Genomic DNA, 24,687 nt, shown 5'->3' on the forward strand with positions numbered 1-24,687 from the left:
CCCAAAAAAAACCTCCCAAAAACCCCCACCATTTTCAATTCCTCGACATCGAGCATCTGAAAGGTAGTCTTCGAACGTGTCTTGTTCTTCTTCACCCTTCAACTATAGTCCTGCTGGACACGGCATTGCTAGTTAAGTAAATATTTTAAATAATGATTACCTAAATCAATTATTCTTAAAGGTCCAACAGTTAGGGAACCCCAATCTTTCATCTGGCATTAAAATTTTATACATATTATGACTTGTGTAGAAGAATACGCCAAACGCTTGGCTAAACACGAAATAGAAGATATTAAAACGTAGACGGAATGAATTAAAAGTGTTCGATGCATGTTAAAATTTGACATTAAGCAATTAAGGCACAGTATGAAAACTTGTTTGCTTAAAAGTTACAGATTTGACATTTGTTTGGTCGCAAGAAAAATTGGAATGTAAGTTGGTGTTCAAACATTATTTAATTTATTTATTAACAAACAAACCCCATCTCCCATTATGATTTGGAACAGTTTACAACGTCATGAAATAATTTTGTAATTTATGTTGTAATAATTAAATTCGGAACGAGTTTCACTACCTGTTAGAATGTAATGTAATACTAGTATCTTCTGTTCGAAAATATTTTTAGAAAATATCATGTCAAACAATTGTTCTAAACTTTTGTTATTCATTGTCTCTGTAATACTTAAAACAACTTTATTCTAACTTTTTTTTCAAGTTTAAGCGTGGTTCTTTATTGTATTTTTCACAACAGAAGAACAAATATTATTTAATTAGAACCGATTAGGAAACAAGGACAAAGCTCTTCCCGTTTTTATTTTCGGTAATCACCTGGCAGGAGGTTGATTTTAATTGATAAAAAATATCATTAAAACTAACAACATTATCGTTTATTTTCAATTTCTATTTGACATTTAACACGTACAATAATAAAAAACGGAAGTATTTTTACATATGAAAAAAGTGCATTGTAAGTGAATTTACATTTTGTTACTTAATATAGCTACATGTAAATTACACGGTATGAATGTCAGCAAAATATTTATGTGTTGAAGTTTGGACATGCCATTTAGCGAAAAAGATCAACAGTCAAATAAATGTTGTGAACAAACAGAGGTAGCAGAACCATTTAAACAATATAAAGCTAAATAAAACGAATATATTATCATGGACGCGTTTAAGAAAAAAATATCCCATAGAAATAAAAGGGTGATTACAAATATTATAAATTAAACTTGTTATAATTTATCTAAACTTGGAAAACCCCTACAACAATGTTGATATGGAAAGATAAACTTCAGTTGGAACTTTATACATAGTGTCTTTAGAAAGATATACATGTAATCACTAAAACGAAATTGAGATGTCAGAAAAACTTTAACAGGCGTAAAATGTCAGGCGAAAACACATTTTATCGTAAATAATCCTTACAGGTTCCATTCATTACCCAACCAAAAAATATTAAGGGGATTTTCCATCAGCTGATATGCCTCTGGCATAGCTTTTTAAAACTTTTTCATCAGTTTTACAAAACGCTTTGAATTCAATTAAAAAGGGAATTACTTTAAAAAATACATCGATATAACTTAGTGCAATAATGTTGCATGAAAGAAGTAAAAGAAATACCATTGTCGTAAAATATGAAAAAAAAAATGAAATATCTCAAGTAAAAGACCGAAACAGAAATAATGTCTTTGGTAAGATACAGTGTAGTTGATTAACAAATAAGTAGAATTAATCATATTTCACTGGTTCACAGTATAACACTACCACGCGTATCTTACGTAAGAAGTGTACACGTTAGGTAAAAGTCTTAAGTGATCGTATAGTGGTTTTATTCGACAAAAAGCAAACTAAATACACAGTCCCAATTCGGGGAAGTCAGAGAGAGATGTTGAGAGTTCGAGAGAGCGTCGGAATTAACCTAACTTGCGAGAAGTTGGAAGTTTTATACTTTTGGAGGAAAACAACTATCAAAGTAAAACAAGTGTTCATTGGTTGTTGAAAAGCCCCGTAAGAGGGCGCCACCACCTTGTTACTATGATGCTCCAAGATGGCGTCAAGCTGGTTAGTCAGGAACCCGCCCTTAATCAGTGTACTAAGGGTCAACCAAGGTTACAACAGATATTTACTAGGGGGAGGGTCACTGTATCGTGACCAATTACTGTCATCTACATGAACACGACTAATTCACTTCAATTAGCAGATTGATGTAGGTAATTGTTTGGTTTACATCAAACTTTACCCCCTCAGGATATTTGTGTACTAATCGGGATCATAGTGTCCAAATTGGAGACATACTGACCAGCAAGGATTTAATTACGGTCATTAAAGGATCATCACCTCAAAACAATATACCCCATAAATGTGTAAACATGGTAGCTATTGGCTCTCTCTCTGACCTTCCTTTAAAGCAATATAGTCTTTGATGGACACATAATATTTGTGATTTAATTAACATGGAATATGCATTAAATAAAGGTATTTACTTTACGAAAGCATTCTATACTGATTCTGAAATTAAATGATAAAGTCAAATCACAATAGTTCAAAGAATAGTATGTAACGTCCAATCAGTATAGTCAAAGTTATAGGATACGTAAAATATAAAGTCCAATCACCAGTGTTCGATTATATAATGATAGGTAACAAGGGCTATTTTGTTACAACGGTTTTTGGCGATGTTGACAAATTTTCCTGTTTTTCCTTGAAGACGTATGGCATGTCGGTATCTGTCCAGGCTTCGTATAGAGTTCTCGAAATGTTTCTGCAACTTTCTTATTCTTCAAGCAAAGCGAAAGACCTCCTCTTTTAAACTGAGTTTCCTAAAAAAAAAAATTAAATATTAAATTAAAATAAAATTAATTTGACATGCACTTGGAATAAGTGTTCTTTTGAACCAGTACAACTGTAGTTTATGCAGAATAAAAATAGTAATTTTACATATTATCACTTAAATAAAGCATATTTAATCTTTAAAATCCATAGTTAAAACTTTAGAAACTTAATGACTTTTTTCCATTCAGTTACATTTGTTATGTAATGGTTTAAAGATCGTCATATAATATAAAGGATACTTGTCTGTTTAAGTCTCCTACGCAAGTAAAAGCTTCATTTTCAGCCACCTGTATATTAAATTTTGGAAGACGTGAGGCAGGTTTTTCTTTTGTTTGCTATTTATACGCTTTCGTCAGATACATATAAGATTAAATTACAAAGTTTATATTTCCAGAAAAAAAATATATAAAATTTCATATTGCTTCATTATACATGCAATAAAATATTGTATTATAACCTTCTTGCCGTTCCTTTGGTTTGGTCTCCAAGTGTCAACGTTAAGCTTGCTTTTAAGTCCTGGGCTTATCAACTGGGTAAATATGTCTGAGGGAAAAAATATATAGATGGAATCATGTAATTTTTCTCGCAATATTGTGTTCACGTCTTAAACAATTATATAGAATGTAGAAAACACCAGAATAAAGCTCTGCCATTCAGTTAACTGGAATGTGAATGAAAGACTCGAAAAGGTGAACAAATGAAACGTAGCAATGTTGAGGGGACCCAAAGCTATTGGAATTTTACCGGACGGTATTGTTAAAATCAAAGAAATTATTCTTTCACCGATGTTCAACATTATTTGTTACGTCATTTGTATATTTAAATAACGTGACGTGCGTATCTTCTTCGATGCAGATGACTTTTAACATTCGATTATAATTATTCCAAAAAAAATAAATCCCTATGCATACATTTTTTAGTTCTTGCTTAGGTTTCAAATATATGTTCCATTTATTAAAGATATTGTTAAAACAGTTTGCTCACCCTTAATATACGACACATTTGTACTAACCAGACGCATCTTACATGAAATTGGGGATAAATTCGAAGGTTTCCCAAACAGGAGTCGCATGTGTTCTTATTTTCTTTACCAGATATATGCAAACTACAGGATGTCCCAGAATATTTGATACCATTTGAAATTCGTATAAATAAAATAATATTTGGGCAAAACTTGTAAATTGTGACTCAAATAAAGAGTAATTTAACAATCTTTTAATTATTTCCACAACAAAGTCTGGGAGAAAAACGTGCTTTTATTTAAATTATGATGTCACAAAGTTGCATCATATATCATTGGTTGAATTGAATTTTAAACAAGATAAATCAGACAAGAGAGCAGGCATCTTCCGTTTTTAAACTGTATTATCAAACACAGACTTCAGATATAGTTGTACAAGTTATAAAAACAGAATTCCCTGGGGAAAAGCGACTCAACAACTAACAGATTATTTAAATTGGGAGAAGATTTGAAGAAATGAGATCCGTACAGTGGCTGTTGTGAAGAATATTTTACTCATCGACAACGTCGCCATTGATTAAAAAAGACGTCATTTGGAGTACTCTCTTTAAATTTGTTGTGTTTTTATAAACAATGCCCAATTTGTCAAAAACTTATAAATGTTTATGAAATTTGTTGAGTGAAAATTTACATCATATACTTTTATATACATGTAAATGTATTTGATTTTTTTGTTAAACAAATTTAAACAAAATTTATTCAAAGAGTAAATGGTATCAGATATTATGGGACACCCTGTATGATCAAAGTAATCTTGATCTTTTTTTTATTGGCATCACAACATATTCATACAATTGTTTACACGTAGCAGAAAGAGTATCCGAACTATAAGTTTACAACTATTAATATAATCTAAATGAAGCTTTCATGCTGCTAAATATTAGACACCCTATTTTGATGCTATTGAATTCATAAAACAATGGGTTTTAAAACTATCTTAATGAAATTTACATTCAACCCAACGAAATAAATTTTCTGAAAACTTTCGAGTGGAATGCAGATCGTGACGCAAATTTTATTAGGACGTCATCGTATAAATACATGCACGCATGCACGTGCCTTTGTAGACATCGTTGGGAAATCCACCTGGAAGCCTTAACATACATGTACCAGCTCAGTCAACTTTCATTTATATTTCAGTCACATTTCAGTTGATTGAATGGCAGAGCTTAATCCCGTGAAATCTATTAAGATTAAAATAAAAGATGTGTCTGAATCATTTGCCAGAATATGTTGCTAATTGTTTACTAATTAAATCGTGTTCTAAAATGATTTGTATTCAAAAGACATGTTTTTATAAGAAACATACCACAAAGTATTTTTAGTTATACTTTCAGTCGAAAGGAATACGAAAACGCCGTATCTATACATGTACTTGTACTTATAAATTTAGACTGTTTGCCAATAAACTAAAAATTGCCTGCACCAGCATAACTGCTTACAACTTTGGTATTTCAACACGTGTTACATGATGTCCGTATGCTATAGTTGAATTTTACCTAATAAGTAATTATTGTAAAATTAATTAAAAACCTACTTTCACTTTTGATAAACCAGCTCGAAATTGCAAAAATGAGATTAAGATGGTGTACTCGCTTTGGCGGATCCAAGTCAATGGGAGTTAGCATTTAACTATATCCTTGCAATGAAATAATATTGAATGATTACGTAACAGTAAATATATTTATTTAGAACTTACCTGGATTATACATAGAAGTTAAGATTTGACAAATCCTGAATAAATGAAATAATGCAATTCGTTTCTTGAATGCGCGATTTTAGTTTTGATTGATAGAAGCTAACGAAGCGCGACCTCTGGTGAGAGAGAATGGAATAGAACTTTCCAGAACGGGGTAACCAAGAGCGCAGTTTGACCAATTAACGTCATTGCGAAACTTGTAAGACGAGTTAATCATGTATCGCGGGCAGATATTCATACCTTGGATGGGACATCTTTGGCTAATACAAAAAAGTTAATAAATAGAATGGAACAATTTGATCCGATTTTAGTTTTGATCGAAATAATTAATTTTCCACAACGGGGTCAGCCAAGGAACTCGGTTTGACTATTTTACCCCATGGCGGAAAGTGTAGGGCGAGTAAACTATCGGGCATACACTTTAGATATGACAACTTTGGTTAAGAAAATGCAAATTAATATGCATAAATTAGCGTTTTTTTAAATTTCATTAATTGTTATACCACGACAGATTGGTAGGAAACCTTAGCCATTAATTTGTAACTGTAGGAATAAATGATGTATTCATTAAACGTGGAAGTTAGATTGGGGGAGGGGACCACCTTCCCCAATTGTGTTTTTTTTTCAGATCAGTCTTTTATATGAAATTCTCATTTTGGACAGTGATAAAAATTGTAGTGAAATTTGACCTAAAGCACAAAATTTAGAGATATGACGTCCTAAATACCCACTCACTGTTTTTAAAAAAAAAATCATTGTTATCATTTTCCACTCAGCTGCAATAGAAAGAATTAAGGCCATGTACATGTATATATCATCCAATTCAGTTTAATTTTTTCATCCCTCAGCTATCCAGTTCGTTTTTTGTTTTGTTTTCAATTTCAATTAAGTTTTAATGAATAGGTTAAGACAGCAATTAAGAAAAATTCGGACACAGTATATACGAAAATGAAAAAACTATATATTGTTCAACATTTTAGCATAGTGTCATAAATGTGTAAGGTGTTAATTCCCGCGCTTGCGCGGGATATCATCTAGTTTTACTTAAATATGACCTACCCAACTATAAGAGTTGTCAACAAAAACAATATCTAATAATTAAGGTTAACACCTTTTGTAACATTTGCACTATTCAAACAAATTACCTTTCTTCCCAAATTTGGCAGATTTCGCAAATACTTTTACCAAACTATTTCCAGATGTTCTGAAATCCAAATTAATTTTACTTGCCGGTTTTCCTTCCCACACTGTAAAATTTCTCTGATCATATATATTAGGATTTGTTGTCTTGAATATTTTTTCTAAAAAATAATTTTAAAAAACAACATGAAAAAAATAAAGCTAACAAGAGGCCCATGGGGCCACATCGCTCACTTGAGCAAAAATGGGTAAAGAATTAATTTTATGATTTTGAAATTTATCAGAACAGTTTTTTTTTTTCCAATTTTGTCAGGACATATTTTTTTTGTTATGTGATGCAAGGCCGCCATAGCTGTAAGAACCGCAGACTACGGCGTAGTGAAGTTTAAACTGTTTATTGAATAATAATAGATGTATAAGAAAATAATCACGGTAACTACCATTTACATTGTTGTTATACACAGTAATAACTTTTTGCGTTTCCCCCCAAAGTGTGTTTTTGTCGTTTAAACAAGTTTCGATATGTAAACAAAAAGGGTATGGAACATCGGTCAAGTCAAAATTTTCTACGCTAATACTTTCGTACATTGTTTATTATATAAAATATCATCAGGTCAGGCATTATTATTATCATGGCTAATCTTTCTGTCAGATTTATACGTGTACTTCATGGTAACTTTCGTAATTTTACTTTTTATTGTAGTCAACCTTTCCCTCATTTGATAAATAAAAGGAACGGAAATGAATTGGCTGTTGCGATACAAAGAAACAGTTCATAATATTACAATGGGCGTTCAAAAGATATTGTGCCATATGGCCCCTCGGTAGAATAACAAAAATATTGTAAATTGAGTATTCGAATTTTACATTTTTTTTTTTGCATACATGTAACCTTTATGGAATAATATTTGTTCCGAGAATAAGAAAATCCTACGCCAGATATAAAACTAAACATTTGGTAGAGGTTCACTGTTAACTTCTAATTCCCTTTATTTTTGATCGCCGCCTTCCCCCTGCCCCACTTTATAAAGCGATCAAAATATATGATAGCTTATAGGTACATTTTATTCCTCAACTACTTACTATTTATTGTATTTTATTAAAAAATTCGTATAGATGTGATGAAGAAAATTGAACCTCAATGCGTTCAATTTCTTAAATTAAAAACATTCAAAAATTTAATTTGTCTTCCCCATTATGATTAAACGACTGATGTTTACCTGGCGTAAACTCGTGTGATTTTTATAACCTTACTCACACTTAATTGATGAATACACTAGTAATGAAAAATGTTGTCACGTGACATGATAAAGAGCTATAAAATCCAATGTATTCTCAGGCATATCACTCTATTTTACTAAGGTCTACCCATTATTTTCATCTTTATTAAAAAAAAAAAAACAACAAATGGCTAAAAACCAGGATAATTTTCCGCTGTAATAATTTCTTAGGAATAGCGATAATGTCTAAATCCCCGCCACAGAAATGTGTCAGAACTATGGAAACTGTTTTAACGGTGTCGTTTTTATTCACTCGTGTATGAAAAACTATCAAAATTGATGTAGATTTCATATTATTCATTGTATTAAGAGGGGCCCCCAGAGAGTAGTTACAGTACATCATCCTTTAATTTTTTTTGTACAAGTATTTAACGTTTAGTGAGACATTCCTAATGATCAACCAAAATTACAACGTCAATCGTAGAATACATAGCTCACAATTCTGCTAGGCTTGAGTCATATTTTGTCCACATGAGTTAATTACATTCAGCTTAAGATTTTTAACTTGGTATTTCCTATTCAGCATTTAAAATGGGGGGAAAATGGCGTCAGATCTGTGTAAGCCTTCTGTCTTACGGATCCGATTGAGGGTCAGCTCAAACTTAGTGATGACAAGTCCAGTATTTCTTTCTCAAGCGGTTTTATTAAGCGTGATCGTATAGTTACAATAATTAAAAGCAGCCCAAATCAAGAGTCTCAGAATCTCTATAAGCGGAATCTATCTATCTCAATAAGCGGAATATATCTTAATCTGTTCAACATCATTTTACATGGGTATATATAACATTTTACTTATGATGGACAGTTCTGACTAGTTCGGCCCATTTACGACGATCATGAGTGAACATTTAGTGTTCAAAATTAAGATTAATATTTTATTTCTAAAAAAAGTAACAAAACCGTCAAAACTGCCAATCAAAGAGTCTGGATGCAGGATGTGAGTCTCCGAGTCCTGGGTCTCGGAGTCCCCCACCAAGTATGAGGCATCACTTACTCACAATACGTTCATTCATACACGGCATAAAAGGTTACAAAGGGTAAACTATAGAATACACAATACATGACTCAATATAGAGTACCAGAGCTATCGTTGCAGACACAGAATCGCCAAATATGTCACTTGTTGTTAAACTCTCAATTTGGATATTATTATGCCCGTATTATGCACCTGGTTTCATAACATCATTTAGGAATACTACGCATTGCTACAAGAGTCACAGAGTTCATTCTGTTAATTATCATTAATACCATTCAGTGCGCAGTATTTAGGTACACATAAATATCATAGTGACCATTATGTAATACTAGCAATTCAAGGTCATAGCATGGCTATCTGTTTACATCTGTGTACAAACATAGAATTGTGAGCAATGCTCTGTATCTTGTGTAACGAGGTGGGAGAAATAATGACGGATTCGAACCCGGACCCCCTGAATTCTCTAGTTAGGTGCTCTACCAACTGAACTATCTGGCGCGGGTATTCGATCCGGTCTTACCGTCACATTCCTCCCCCTTAAATGATCTTCGCCCTCAAAGATCACCCCAGGCTCTTCCCCTGACAGGAGTTAACCTGTCAGTTCCAGGGGTTGGCACGGGACCAAATGTAACGGGGTGGGAGGAATAATGACGGACCAGACCGGGAGCCGAACCCGGACCCCCTGACTCTCTAGTCAGGTACTCTACCAACTGAGCTATCTGGCGCGGGTATTCGAACCTCTGACCGTCACACTTGCTTATAATTCGAAGCTTTACACTCAAATATGGTTAGTAAATAGTAATTGTAAACACACATAAGAAACATGCATTATAACAAATAAAGAGCACAATTTATTTTTCTAAATGATTCATATATATACCTACATATTTCCGTCAGCGATATTAAACTCTTTTTAAACTGAATAAACTCGATCGAAAAAATGCTGAGTATCTCAATAAAACACATTGCATTAATCAACCATTACTCAAAATATCATACCGAATTACCGATAGAATGAATTGTATTTTAGTACTTTGTAAATACATCAGATTTTACTTAATTTGCGCAGGTAAACAGTCAACTGTCTGATTTACCGAAGTCTCTGTTTGATTGGATACGTAAAAATTACAAAATACATGCGATAGTTCCAAGATTACAAAGCATACATAATGAAAACGAAACAAAAATCAAAACAACCTAACATCACCGTCATATGTGAAAACTGTCAACGCATTGAAATATTTAACCTCATTTTACTTCACAAAATCGGCACCAATGTATTTTGCATGTTTCAAAGATTCCCTTCGCATGCTAACTGTTGCGCAACAAATTCTTCTTTGTCAGATCGACCCGTTTATCATACGTCATGGCTGCTTTAAACAAAGAACCTCGTTATAGAAGCATGGAATTATCATGAATTATTATGTTTCTTCTTAAATAAGTCCAAAAACCCGTAAAATGTCGACCCTGGATTGCCTACCCATTTTACCAACTTGGAAATCAACAATCGTCAATAAATTCCAAATACGGATTGTTGTCTATCAATATTTACAGAGAATACAAATATACCGGTATGTAACGTATCTTAAAAATGTCAATGACATCGGTAAATTTTTATCGACGTAAATTGAAAAATCTCGATCTGATTCGGCTTTTATTTTATGTCGCAGCCCGGGATTGCCTACCCATTTTACAAAGACTCGTATGGAATACCGAAACCGAAGCTATAAACTGATTGAAACACACCTTTCCTTTATTATTATTTTCGTAATAACTCAGACTTGAAACAAAATTAGGTCTTAATTTTTGCAATTTATCTTTTCCTTTTCATAAGGATTATTTATGCTAAGTTACGTTGAATTTGACCCAGTAGTTCTTGAGAGGAAGATTTTTTAAAATGCACCCACCTTTTTCTACAGTTTCGAGGTTTTCTCCGCTTAAAATAAAGATCGGTCTTTCATTTCTTAAATTTATATTAGCCTTTCCATAAGGATGCTTTGTGCCAAATTTAATTGAAATTGCCCAAGCGGTTTTAGAGAAGAAGATCAAAATGTTAAAAGTTTACAGACAAAATGTGATCAGAATAGCCCACTTGAGCTTTCAGCTCAAGTGAGCTAACAGGAGATTCCATAAAATATTTTAAAAAATCATGTTTTACATAATTGTACCAATTATTTCTTTGACTTTATTTGGAACTGTTACACAGAGAACTGTTTGTCCAAACGGTTTTTGCTCATCTGAAAAATGATATCCTTCTGATACTTCAGCCGGAAAACGGGGTATACCCGATATCATCCAAAATCCATTGCTTTTGTCAAAAGCTAGTGCACCTTAAACAAATCAAAAGAGATAAATTTCTGTCGTCGCTTTAGTGAAGAATAGAAGTGAAAATTTTGTTTAAAATATGTGTTTATAGTCTTTGGAAAAGAAATTCTAAAGATGTAACACAAAATTAAAGTTGTATGGGTTACCTGTCGATATTAATATGGATTAAAATACATTATAATAAGAATACTTTCAGCGGTTTAGAAGAAGATGGTTGGATAAGGCGTGTAAAATGCCCATACGCGGTCGGACAGGCTACTGAAAAATTAAAGTATCAATAAATCTGATGTTTTTTTTTTAAATCATTGAAAACAATATATATTTAACGAATCATTGATTTTTAACCTATGGGTACATTGTATGTTTAATACTTGGAATATGTTGACTCAAATAGGCGTGTACGTATCAAAACCTGCAAATACTGTCATCTTTTAGAACTTCATGGCATTTTCTTTTATAGAGTGGGTCTGTGCTCCATATTTTTGTCATAGTCTAATTAAGGTATATTGGAAAACAAACCGATTTCAATCAACAAAAATGTGGAGAGATGACCCTCTATACATTAAAAATATCATTGTATATCCCAACAATTGAACGTTTTCAAAAAATAATACAAGTCCGGTAGTTTGTGGCCTTTGTCACACATAATATTTAAAAAACCCAATACGTTGTGTCTGAAATGGCTCAGTAGTTAGAGCACCTGACATTAGCTAACCTTATATATCTAGGGTTTTTATTTTACGGGTTCAATATCACTAAAATTTCCTACAATATTTTTTTTTCTTATTTTTTGTTAAATATATTAAAAACTGACTATAGTTAGAAATTTTGCTTTCGCAATGTTTTATTATAATTTATTTCAATAGATTTAATTGGGGAAAAATAAATTCAAAATTGTATTTCACTACTTAACCGAATGGGCTTTTGTGCAATCTTATTCCCCCATCTTCTTTCAAATTTCGCAACAATTGTCTAAAGAACATGTTTTAAAATATTTTGTAAAGGTAAAAATTATAAAAGCCCCAGCGGAATTCGAACTCATGATATTCGCTGTAAGGTGACAATATTTAGTGAGAAAACAATTATGACATTATATTTGATTTTATCATTTATTTCGATAGGAAGTAAGTCAAAACTATTGAGGTGTCCCACACCACCTTAAATATGTGTAACCAGCGGATCAGACAATACAAACTCCTTTTAAACATACATAGAACTAATACCAACCTTTCGAATGTGCTTTTGTTTGCGCTGCTTTTTTTTTCCCGGATGGCTCTTGGTCATTATACATCGCGTATGATTGAATAAATGGAGACTAAATTAATAAAAGTAAAAATATGTTATGATTAAGCAAACATACTCTTACATGAAAGCATTTCATGCATGATGAATTTAACAAAGCTTAATTTATTTTGATATCAACTAAATATTTTACTTGAAAAAAAAGTTGGGTATATCGGAAAACAATAAGCTCGCATTTGTCCTCTTGACCAGTATTAAGGTATATAATATTTAAAATTTGCAAAACAGAATAGAGAAGATGGCGGTGCTATTGAATACCTACATTGGAGTATAATGGTTTCAATGTCTGAAACAAAGGATTCCTGTTTGGTCTGATAACGTTTTGCATCGTTGTTATCTTAAAATTTTGATTGTCTGCATCCATATAGAAAAATTCGGTCCCAACTGTGTGCACTTTACCAGTGTTTAACTTTGGAAGTTTGAAAAGGATAAACCTATTTAAAAAAATGGAAAAGACATTAGGTTTCTTAATTTGAATGATATCGATCTTTTTTGCTTTTAAATAATATGATGAAATGTTATAAACATGGATACAGATTATAGACTTTTATCAGTAGGATTATGTAATATGTCATGCCTCTATGATATCTGGAGAAAATTGGCATTAGTTGCTACTGCATTATATTGACTTCATTTAATATGTCGTCTCCGGTTTATCATTGATTATATAAACAAAGCTTACAACTATTGACATGCAATAATGTACAGTATATACAATTCATGACATATTCGAGTACATAGGTTACTCTTGCTAATAGCAAACAATTTAATCTTCTGAGGTTGTTTTAGTATAATTACATACGTGTTTGCGTCATAGAGATAAAGCTGCATTGTCATTAATGTAGCTGGAATATATTCTTGTTCTCAAAATATTTGAAAAATAAAAGTATTTCCACATATAACAACGTTTCTCGTCTTTGGTATTTATCCTGCAAAATTCAAAGGTTCATTTCTTTATTTCAATAAAACTCATCGAAAAATTAGTACTTGTCTCACACCATAAACAATGAGATTTTGCCCATACATTTCAGTCATAATTGGCAATGATTGACAATTGACCAATAATTGCCCAGTCTTGAGATTAAAGAAAAAAACCAATTGATGGCTGTTTAATATCAATTCCAGGCTTGGTGCGAATTACATTGTAAAGTAATGCATTACATAACCATTACTTCATGAATTTGGGCATTATAAAACCATTACCATTACTTGATTTTCTTGAAGTAATGCATTACATTACCATTACATGAGTAAAGTAATGCATTACCATTACCATTACTTTGTTTTAAAAAATTAAAGCTGATAAAGAGTTTTTTGCAAATGTTTCAAATATAAAACAGTCTTTAACATATATCCACAGGTTCATGTTTGGTATCAGGTTCCATTTCAATGTTTATATATACAAGAGTCATTCTTTATTTGCTCAATATATATCATCTATTGCATTATGAACAACATATTACATATTAAGTAAAAATATATTTAAAGACATTTGGCATGATACAATGTCAGATATGACACAGAATTCATGCATAATAGAAAACAATTTATGGAATAATGTTGCCGTTATTAAAAAGCTAAATAGAGATATTTCCCCAGATTACACAATTCTTTAAAATTTTGGACACTTAATTGTATTAAGTTGTAAACAGGGGGGTTTTCCCAGTTATATTTCTTAATATATTTTAATCGGATTTCTTTATGCTAAGGACACTTTAAGACAAAAGATTGCTGTTGCACTATATGATAAAAGTTTCAAAGGTTTCATTTATTTTAACTGCATCTTATTAGTTTGAAAATCTTCCCAGCTATATTAAATAAACGTTCTACAGGAGCAGTGGAAGCTGGGACTGAAAGGTTGTTGGACAATCTTTATCTTAGTATATATTTAGTGCAAAAATAGAAAAAAACAACATTTATTTTGTATTTTGTATCGGTCCAAACTAGTGTACTTAATAACAATAGAGAGAGAGAGAGAGAGAGAGAGAGAGAGAGAGTAAAATAATTTTCAAATGGGTTATAATATTGGAAGTGATTTTGATTTTCATTATGGATGGACAGTGCATTCATTTGCCCTTAAAGGTGCATATCTGTCCTCTATTCTATTAGGACATGGCGTAGGGAAGGGGATTGGGGTGTTTAGCACTTCTTATAACAATAGATAGTTTTAATACTTAGGTTATCCTGGGGGCATAGTGTGTTGTTGACACATCTTTATCAAAGTGCAAACTAATTTGAGTAAATTGTTTAAATGATTGAAAACTCTAAATAACAACACTCATAAAAATGTTATGAAACTGTGTTGTTATATCTAGTAATATGAACAATTTAAAATGAATTTTTATAAATCTTATTCAATAATACATTTAAAACATTTAATTTCAAGAATAATTTCTTTTATCTTTAGAATAAAATTATTCAAATTCAATTTCAGCTATTCATTTATTCATCACATTTTTTAAAGTGAACATGCAAAGATAAGCATAGTAATGCAAAGTAATGCCATGTAATGCCAGCATTACACTAAATTTTGGAAAGTAATGAATTACATTACCATTACTTGTAATGCTCATTTTGTGGCATTACACATTACTAGCACTACTTTGAAAACATGTAATGCATTGCAATGCATTACCATTACATTTAGCATTACTCCAAGCCTGATCAATTCTATGTAAGAATCAAAGATTTATATTAGGGTCTGGCCGCGCATAGTCACCGATTTTCTTTATATTTTATACATGGACACACCTAGGTGTAACACGCAAAAAGTAACTAAAAGTTTGTTGCTGGGGGTAACCGCTGCCATGGTAATCGGAGCAAATATGGAAAACTAGCAAAACTTACCTACTTTGAATCTATATTAGAAGGATATGCCCACTAATATAAACTATGAAAGACATAAAACAACCTAAGCCCTATTGTCAACTTTTATTTCATAAAAGAAAATTGATGGAGAAACCAATACTTTTAAAATGAGATGGAAACCGTTAACAAGTATTGAAATCGTTTTTTTACGCTTTTTTAATAAGTCGAAAGGAGAAAATATTAAATGTTTACATCCCTATCAATGTCCATGCAATATACATTTTATTTATAAAAATTGACACCCGTTGCTATGGTAACAAGGCTAAGAAATAAGAAAAACTGAAAATTTGAATGTGATTTTGATATGCTGTAATTCCTGATTTTAGAAAATTTTAGCAATTGTTTTTATTGGATTTTGTAAAAATATGCCTAGATTTTCATTATTTACCACTAAAAGCTTTGTTTTTCAACACAGATCAAACCTGAACTGTCATGTTTCTTCTTAATTATAAATTAATTTGTAATGCAAAAGCTTGTTCTATCATTTCCTCACAAATTTCTCCAACAACACATTTACATTTTCTTATCTTCTGATCGTAGAGACATTTCAATATGAAAATGACAAAATCTAAAAATGGTTCTCTAATGGGGATTTGAATGTATTACAACTCACTAAGGTAAACTGTGTTGGATACAGGTGTATTTGCGAGATGGATTATTTTTACAATCATTATTATCAATATAGGCTGTGGAGAAAATTACTCTTCTTTTTTTGAATTTGATAAGATAATCTTGATCTAATGATGACTTACTAAAACTAAATGTAAAAACACTGATACAGTCACAAATAGTTTCATTTCTCCTGTGAAACATGTACTAAGTATGTTGTTCAACTCTTTCATAGGAAAAAAGATATAACTTTTAATGCAAATTCTGCATGCATGACCTTGTATTGAATTTATAATAACATTTGAAAAAAAAAATTCCAAAGCTTAAACACAAATTGTATTAACCATTAACTTTATGATTAGTTAATTTTAAATATGCATAACTCAAATAAAGGTTATGTTTAACACAAACTGAATAAATTTTAAATAACACATAACTCATGCAAATCAATTGAACTACATGAACAAAACATATAAACAAGCTAAGTATACAAACTCAAATTCATTTATCAACATTATTTCAAATGCAACAACAAATCTGTTCAGATAGTTCCTTTTTTTGAACAATGGAAAAAAATATATTCATATAAACAAACATATCATATATATATATATATATATATATATATATATATATATATATATATATATATATATATATATATGTATATATATATATATATATATATATATATATATATATATATATATATATATATATATATATATTTATATATATAATATATCATATCATACCTCCCATGAGGTGTGAAAGTCATGGAAACTTAAGCTTCTACCTCTATAGCCTGTATAGGTTGTGGAACGTGTATATGTCAAAAGTAAATGTGAAAGAAATATGATTTTGAAATGTATAGATATTTTATTTATTTTTTAGCATTATAAAATTGTAAAATTTATAATTATAGTGCACTCACACTCTTTCTCCTAGCTTTTAGACGTATTAAGAAAAACACAATTATTTACACATGATAAACTTTATTTGAAGATTATTTATTACTTAAATTATTGACTGCATTCATACAAATACAAACTCACTTAGTTCATTCACTCTGCTCTCATTTTATCTCAAACATTCTAACATTTATTCAAAGAGGGAAAAGAAGTGAAAATAGATAAATAAATAACTAAACAAATTGTAACCCCAATTACACTGTAGTACACTAAAAAACTAACATTTTATGTGGAAAATAATAAAATATGGAGAACAACTTCAAAAAACCAAAATAGCAGTTAGAACAGCATGGAGGGCTCTTAGCATGAAATTCAGGAATCAGAATGAACAATACATATACCCCTATAAACCAATCACATGGCCAGATCTAAGTGACCACTCAAATTAATGCTACAAATAGAGTATACAGGTGTACTCCAAAGAGGAGTAACCAATGTAAATAAAAAACAAACACAAAATATTGATTTCAATTAATTCAACTAAATAATTTATTCATTCACCACTGATAAATCATTTTCTATAATGTAATTAAATAAATCAAAGTCTGCAATAGTAAAATTCCTGAAAAAGTAACAAATTGATTAGAACATGTCAAAAATGATGAAAAATGATGAATAAATCAATATTCTGAAATTGAAATATTAAAACCTATAAAATTTTACTCTACTACACATGTTCAGAGCACTTAGATACAATATAAATATAATAATGAAACATCAATTAAAAGTGATAAAGACGAATAAAATCATAAGTTTATAGGTCAAACTTTGTCAAGTTAAAAAAAAGGAAATTTGCCTTTAAATAATGTGTTTTAACTAGAATAGCTATTATAAGTTCTAAAAAATAAAACTACGTTAATTTTTAAATGAAATTCACTACTTCATAATTTTTACAAATTCAATTAAAGTATTTCGAAAGATAATGCTCAAATATACAGATGTATTGCCATACTACTATATCAAACTTAATTCGCACAGGTTTATTCCAATTAAAATATATATAAAATCAACTTTACTAATATTTTATTTAATTGTTGTATAATTTTATTCAAGTACACGCAGAGCGTAATATATACAAGTGTGTTGAATAGCATCAATCCAATTGGAAAAAACTTCTTAACATTATCAGGGAACTATGTAACTTCTTATTTTGTTGATTTACATTAGATATCTCACTAAGTTTCTTTTTTCCTCGGGTATGATGAGGCAACTCTCGAGGACCGATTGAGTAAAAATTCATCTGATCAATATGATGTCACAATAAGCAGCATGATGTCATATTTTACTCAAGAAACCTGTCATTTTTAACTTTATCTTTTGTCCAAATCATAAAAACTATAGGCGTGAAATGTCACTAGAAACTCTTCAAAATAAATATATCCTCAATTTCTCTGTATTACGTATCACATGTATTGATGACGTCACTAGCAATATCAATAGATAAGATCACTGTCGGGAGACAAATCATCGAAATGCAGTGTTAACAATGCCGAAATAAGACTCATTTAATACAGATAATCCAATTTAAATGATTGTCATTTAGGATATAATAAGGATAATACGGGCTTAGATATTTTGTTTTATCAGCAAGTGTTATAAAGTAATCAGATAGACATTTATATGGCTTGACCGGCATTTCCTCTGTCATTGTGTACAAAAAAGGCAAAAGTGTAACACTATCCTAAATACTATGAAAGAAGAATTTGGCAAATATCAAAAGCATATGACCTAGAATCCTAAAATGAGTGCTGCTAGAACATTTGCTTCATTGTTGTTAATGAAAATAACGTAGTATTTTCGATGAAATTGAATAAGTTGAGAGGGTTCGCTGTAAAAGATGACAATATTTATATTATGCTATTAACAATAGGATTCTAGCAGAAATGCTAATAAACATGAACTAATTGTCGATTGGATTATTGTATCATACTCACTAATGAACTTCGGGGTAGTGTTACACTTTTTGTTAAGTTAAAATAGCGATGCATTTTTAACTGTCATGGGATACCACGACACGACAGCTTCAAAGAGCTACTCGATTCCGAAGTACAAATATAATGACTTCGTGAACACATTCACTTGATAATAATATTCAACATTGTGTTCATTAAAATAAACAAATAATCAAACGTCCATAATTTATACGATGATTAAATTCGGAGTTACCTTAACCTACCCGCGGATGATGATTCCTACGAAATCTGAAAACTTCTACTGATTAAGCATGCAATATGCCTGTACGGAATACCTTAACAATAAGTGCTTCAAAATTAAAATGCAACATTTGTTTGTTAAATTCCGGCCAATGCCGGAACAAGCAAAAATAACATTATTTATTTTACATTTTATGCCCATAATGAAGTTTTGCTAATTTGATACAGTATATAAGAGAAAGTATCTTAAACCAGGTTCTTTTATAGTATAAAACAGTTATGAATACATATGGTTGAGTCGTTACTTCCAGTCGTCAAGTTTTCAATGATTTTTGGATATTAAGATGTTGGAAAAGTGGTACTATTTCTTAAGATTGTATCTCATTTCAGAATTGTACAGAAGACCTTAAAAGCGACGAGATAGCATATACAAGTACAGTAAAAAACGGTTATAACGAACACGCTTACGGTTATAACGAACACGCTTATAATTAATTGACGCTTACAGCGAAGTGATTTTTATTCCCCGTGACTTAATTACATGTTGTAAACTTGACGGATATAACGAATTACGCATATAACGAAGTAAAATTGAACGTCCCTGGGACTTCGTTATAAGCGTGTTTTACTGTAGTTATATAGCTATGTTGGACAAATTTTGAGTCTGTTTAAAACATAGTTTGAAATAATGTTATATGCGGAATATAATGCAATAAACATTATTCTAAATAAAATCAATCTTCATTTAGATTCAGGAAACAAAACCCAATATGTATTTCGCCGACGGTGTTGAAACGTATGAACTGTCCCGATCAAATGATTGCATGTATGCTTTGAAAGCCTTTTGTTTTGCAAAGGAAAATAAAATTAGATATTTTTAATACTGTTGATTAATATTGTGTAAACTTGGTTCTTCTTCTTCTAGAAGCATGAAGACCTGCATAATACTTTTCCATGTTTAATATACAAATATACCAATAGGTTAAACCACATGAAAATCACCTGAGCTGAAGGCGTAAGTGAGCTGTCTGTAGTTGGCGTCATCGTCGTTGTTGTCGTCGTTGTCTTTTTTTCATTTTCACCTTCTTCTTAATACCCAATGGACAAATTTCAACCAAACGTGGCACATAGCATAATTATTAAAGGGGATTCAAGTTTGTTTAATGAGGGCCACGCTTTAAATGTGAGATAATTTAAAATTATTGAAAATGTCTTGGTATTTTTCTAAAACTTCTTCTCGAAAAATACATATTGGTCAGAAAGCTAAAGCTTGTGTGAAAGCATCCTCAGATAGTATATATTCAAGTTTGTTTAAAACATGATAGATGGGATAAGGGTCGGGGCATCAGCAACGGATTCGGAATTTTACATAGAAAAATATAGAGATAAATAGTTAAAAATCTTTTAAAAATCATTTGTAGAAGCATTATCAGGTAGAAAAGATAAATGTTAGTTCAAATGATGACCCCCGGGGGTAGGGTGGTGCAGTAATGTGGTGGTTGGTAAATGTTTACATGGGGTAAATATAGAAAAGAAAATCTAAAATCTTCTTTTCAAAAACTCAAACAGCAAACGTAGCTCAATATTTATCGTTTGGATTTGTGGAGAAAAAAATATAAGAACTCGTTTCAAAATACCGTCGATTTTTCCACTTGGTGACAGTCTTGTTTTTACAACATCAAATATTCAACGTGCTATTAAAAGAAGAAAACAAATTGTTGTTTGTTACTCTGGCTCCACCATCACCAAACTCTTAAAATCACTCAACTCATCCCCCCTTTTAAAAAAACAAAAACAAAAAGTGCATAAATGTGAGGTCAATACTCAGACTTGAGGCTTAGTATTGACTTCAGAAAAGTTGGTGACGACGGGGCCTGATGAAGCCCCAAGCCCTATTTCGCTTAGCCAGCTACATGTAAGTTATCTCTCTCTCTCTCTCTCTCTCTCTCTCTCTCTCTCTCTCTCTCTCTCTCTCTCTCTCTCTCTCTCTTGACAATTATTTAAATACATTTATTCCAAACATAAGATTAATTTCAAATATCAGTATGTATATAGAAAATAGTTGTTTTTCGATCTGCCGCACACTATTTGTAATGCAATTGCACTGTTTCAACTGCATGCGTTGTTGTGGCGGCGGCATGTCCTTGATGCTGGCGAAGCGACCGACCGACTGAGTCTAGCGAGCAGCTGACGTAAACTTTGACTCTCACCAAGTGGGAAAATCGACGGTATTTTGAAACGAGCTCTATTTAAACAAAATCTGCTTTACTTAATTGTTTAAAATATTTGTACTTGATACTCTAAAGAGGGTTTATTGCTTTTCTGATCAGTTATGGCCATTGTTGCCCAGGTAAGCGATGTGGCCCCGGTTTGTTATTAAAAACCTTCAACTCTAGATAGTGTTTGGTTCTTGTTTGACAATTGATAAAATTATTAAGTTTAAGAACAGATCATTTTATGAAATGATAAAATCCATTTTTTTTATACATGTAAAAGTTTTGTTTTTAACATTAACTTGATATCGCATAACCCCCCCCCCCCCCAAAAAAAAAACACCAAACAAAACAAAACAGAACAAACAAACAAACGTTGTGCTGTCTTTAAATTTTAAATTTAAGCCTACATTCATTATGAAATTGCAACCACTATCATTCATGCCTACAGCATTCAAAATATTTTTTCTTACCAATCAACAGCTCTGCCAGAAGGGTTCTTGCAGTTTATAGCGTCATGAGTGGAGCGGGAATATCCAAGAAAACATATAACCAAAAGGAGATGTTTCATATTTGACTGTTATCTGTATAATGAGTGAAGCTGCTACACAGGGTCATTTTATCTCCCGCATCAATCGATAACTGTCATCAATAAAATAAATAAAGATCGTTTGTACACGAAAACACCTGTTGCTCAGATTAATTATAAACGCTATGAGGGAACACGAGTGCCACATATATGCTGCATTTAGAATAACTACGACAATTGAAGGAAATATAATAGCTATTGTCGTGACTGAGAAAATATACCACGTAGTTCAATTAAATGTAGGACCATTATTATATTACATATATTGAAAAAAACAATGGACTTGTGTATGACACAAATAAACTATTCTCGATTAGACAAAAGAGGGGAAAAAATTGTCATGATTTTATAAAAATCACATTGCTATAAATGTGGTATGTACGAAGTTCAATTAAATGTTAGACCATTATTAAATTACATATATTGGACAAGCTACGTACATGAATATAGTAAAAATAACTTAACCTCGATTAAAGACAAATTTAAAAAAAAGTTTCGGTCGTGACTTTATAAACATCATATTGTTATAAAAGTGATGTAAGCATGCACTAGTTTATTTGTTATGACTTAACTGTCTAACGAGAACAGCAAATTTCGTCTTGAAAATAGAAAAGAGCGTCAAAGGTAAGAAACAGTTTGCATCATTTTTACATGTTTTTAATGACATACTCTTTATTTAACTCATTAACTATTTTGTTTCTTGTTGATGGACCCACTTTTGTCCATGGTTCATTAAAAAAAACAATGTGTTAGTCAATTCGTTATCATAATTTTAACTTTGTTTGAACTTTGCTTGATGAATACAACTATGTGTTTTATTTGACGTTAATGAATCCATAAATTTGAAAACAACTTTTTCTTGTCTTTATTTAAACACAGGATGAATAATATGTATGCAAATAAATGTCTAGTAAATTATGCTTCAATTTTTGAATTGAAGTAAGTAACAAACGAGAACTGTATACTATTCAGTAAAACAACTTTTTTTAATTCCGTTTTTTGTTTTAAAGGGTAATGTTTAAATGTTGTGTAAGATAAATGCACATTTACCCATGTTTTTTTTTTTTTCAACATACATCTCTAAAATGATACTCATCACTGACTGTGTTACCATCCAAGTTTTTAAGACTGGAGCATTTATATGAATATAAAAGCCATTTGTATTCTAAAATTAAAAGAAAAAATCTTACCCAGGAAACGCTATTATTTCAGATGAAGTATATGCTTCTATTGATCATTGGTGTTCTATACAGTACAATGGCAGTGAGGAGTACAGTGGTGACGAGGAGCTGCGATGAGAGAGAAGTGGACAATTTATCTAAATCAGACGAGAAGGTGATATATGTTAACTTTAGTACAGAATGACATTCATCATTTTTGATGTTGCATTTCATTATTTATAGCATTTAAGATCAATGATAATCTAAAGTCATTGCAATATTTTAACCTGCTTTCTAACCATTCCAACTGTGATATATTTAAACATCTTAACTATCACCGATCCTCAGCAATGTTCGATAACATATCCGATTTTTTAATTGGTACCACAAATCATCCTTTTATGAAAACAAACTATATTGGTCCAAAAAAGGTAATATAACGCATACCAATTTAACGAAATGGTTAGTTTAGTAGATCCTTACAAACTTGCTGCCTAAAAGTAAAGTCGAGCCACAATCGTTTTTTGGTTTTTGTGTTTTAATTTGACATCAAATTGTGTACGCTATTCATTCCATTATTAAAGTTTAAAGGATGAAAACACTTTTTATGATAAAAACAATAATTTTATGCTGAGGATCGGAGACCCTTAATATACCCACTTAAACATCAAATTAATATTATAAAATTACAATTTGACGTAATGAGAAAAGGCTTTTCCTGACATCAGACTTGTTTGCTGAAATACGAGCCTGACGCCTCTCGTACTAATTTACAGCGACAGCGAATTAAGATTGGATGTTATATAAAAATAGCATGTAATGTTTTATATGTTTTACATTTGCTATTCAATCGTGTCGCTTTCTTTTAAGGGTTTCGTTTACAAGTCTTGATAACATATCTTAATAATCTAAATAAAATACGAAAAATATGAAAAATTAAAAACGTTTTTTATGCTTCTGTTCTATCTTTTCTAAGGATAAAGTTCGATCAATGTTGTTGAAGAAGAGGATGCCACAGACAGGAAATCTCTTCCATCCACTTCCACCATTTTGAATAATCAGAAAACTTTGAATTACTCGATTAAACATGTAAAATCTTAGTTAATTCATTTTCTTGTATAGCCATCAAGATAGCGATGGACAGTTTTGAATAATGTACTTTCACTATTTTTCTTTCGTCAAATTGGGATTTGCTGTACTTAATGGGTATGAGTTTTGGTAAAATTCATGAAATGTTTTAAATGATTACAATTAATTAGAACAAAGTTCCTCGTTTGAATAGGTGTGCGATACATGTATGTAGGCATAACATGTAAAGTAAAAGAGAAATCAAGTTCTAGGAACTGGTATCAAATCGTGTTGGTCCAAAGGCGGCAGAGGCAGTTACCGCCCCTTTAATGTTGCCAAAAAAAGTTTGAGGATTTAAGTAATGCAATTTACACAAAAACATTATTCATGTTTCCAAGCTCAGAACAAAAAAATCCTTCAGAACTTTGAATGTGTTGATGGTTTATGCAAAAAAGCCTTAATGACTGGAACTGGGTTT

The 24,687-nt window shown here is 31.2% G+C and overlaps 1 protein-coding gene and 1 long non-coding RNA gene across 2 annotated transcripts; one reads left to right on the top strand and one right to left on the bottom strand.

The window, feature by feature from the left end:
* Positions 1 to 1,815: 1,815 nt before the first annotated feature.
* LOC105339870 (plancitoxin-1) lies at positions 1,816 to 22,003 on the bottom strand. The gene is made up of 8 exons (XM_011445647.4): positions 21,866 to 22,003; positions 12,841 to 13,012; positions 12,504 to 12,591; positions 11,120 to 11,281; positions 6,701 to 6,856; positions 3,293 to 3,378; positions 3,075 to 3,122; positions 1,816 to 2,822 (listed from the first exon to the last, which is right to left on the bottom strand). Exons 1-8 carry the CDS (start codon positions 21,961 to 21,963, stop codon positions 2,661 to 2,663), a joined length of 972 nt encoding a protein of 323 aa, XP_011443949.3. The 5' UTR covers positions 21,964 to 22,003; the 3' UTR covers positions 1,816 to 2,660.
* A 421-nt stretch (positions 22,004 to 22,424) lies between these two features.
* Positions 22,425 to 24,261, top strand: LOC105339869 (uncharacterized). The gene is made up of 3 exons (XR_902071.4): positions 22,425 to 22,605; positions 23,194 to 23,316; positions 24,118 to 24,261. It is a non-coding gene; the product is annotated as an uncharacterized lncRNA (long non-coding RNA).
* The last annotated feature ends 426 nt before the right edge of the window (positions 24,262 to 24,687 follow it).

Source organism: Magallana gigas, chromosome 1, assembly GCF_963853765.1.
Source record: "Magallana gigas chromosome 1, xbMagGiga1.1, whole genome shotgun sequence".
In the NCBI taxonomy this organism is placed as follows: Eukaryota; Metazoa; Mollusca; class Bivalvia; order Ostreida; family Ostreidae; genus Magallana; species Magallana gigas.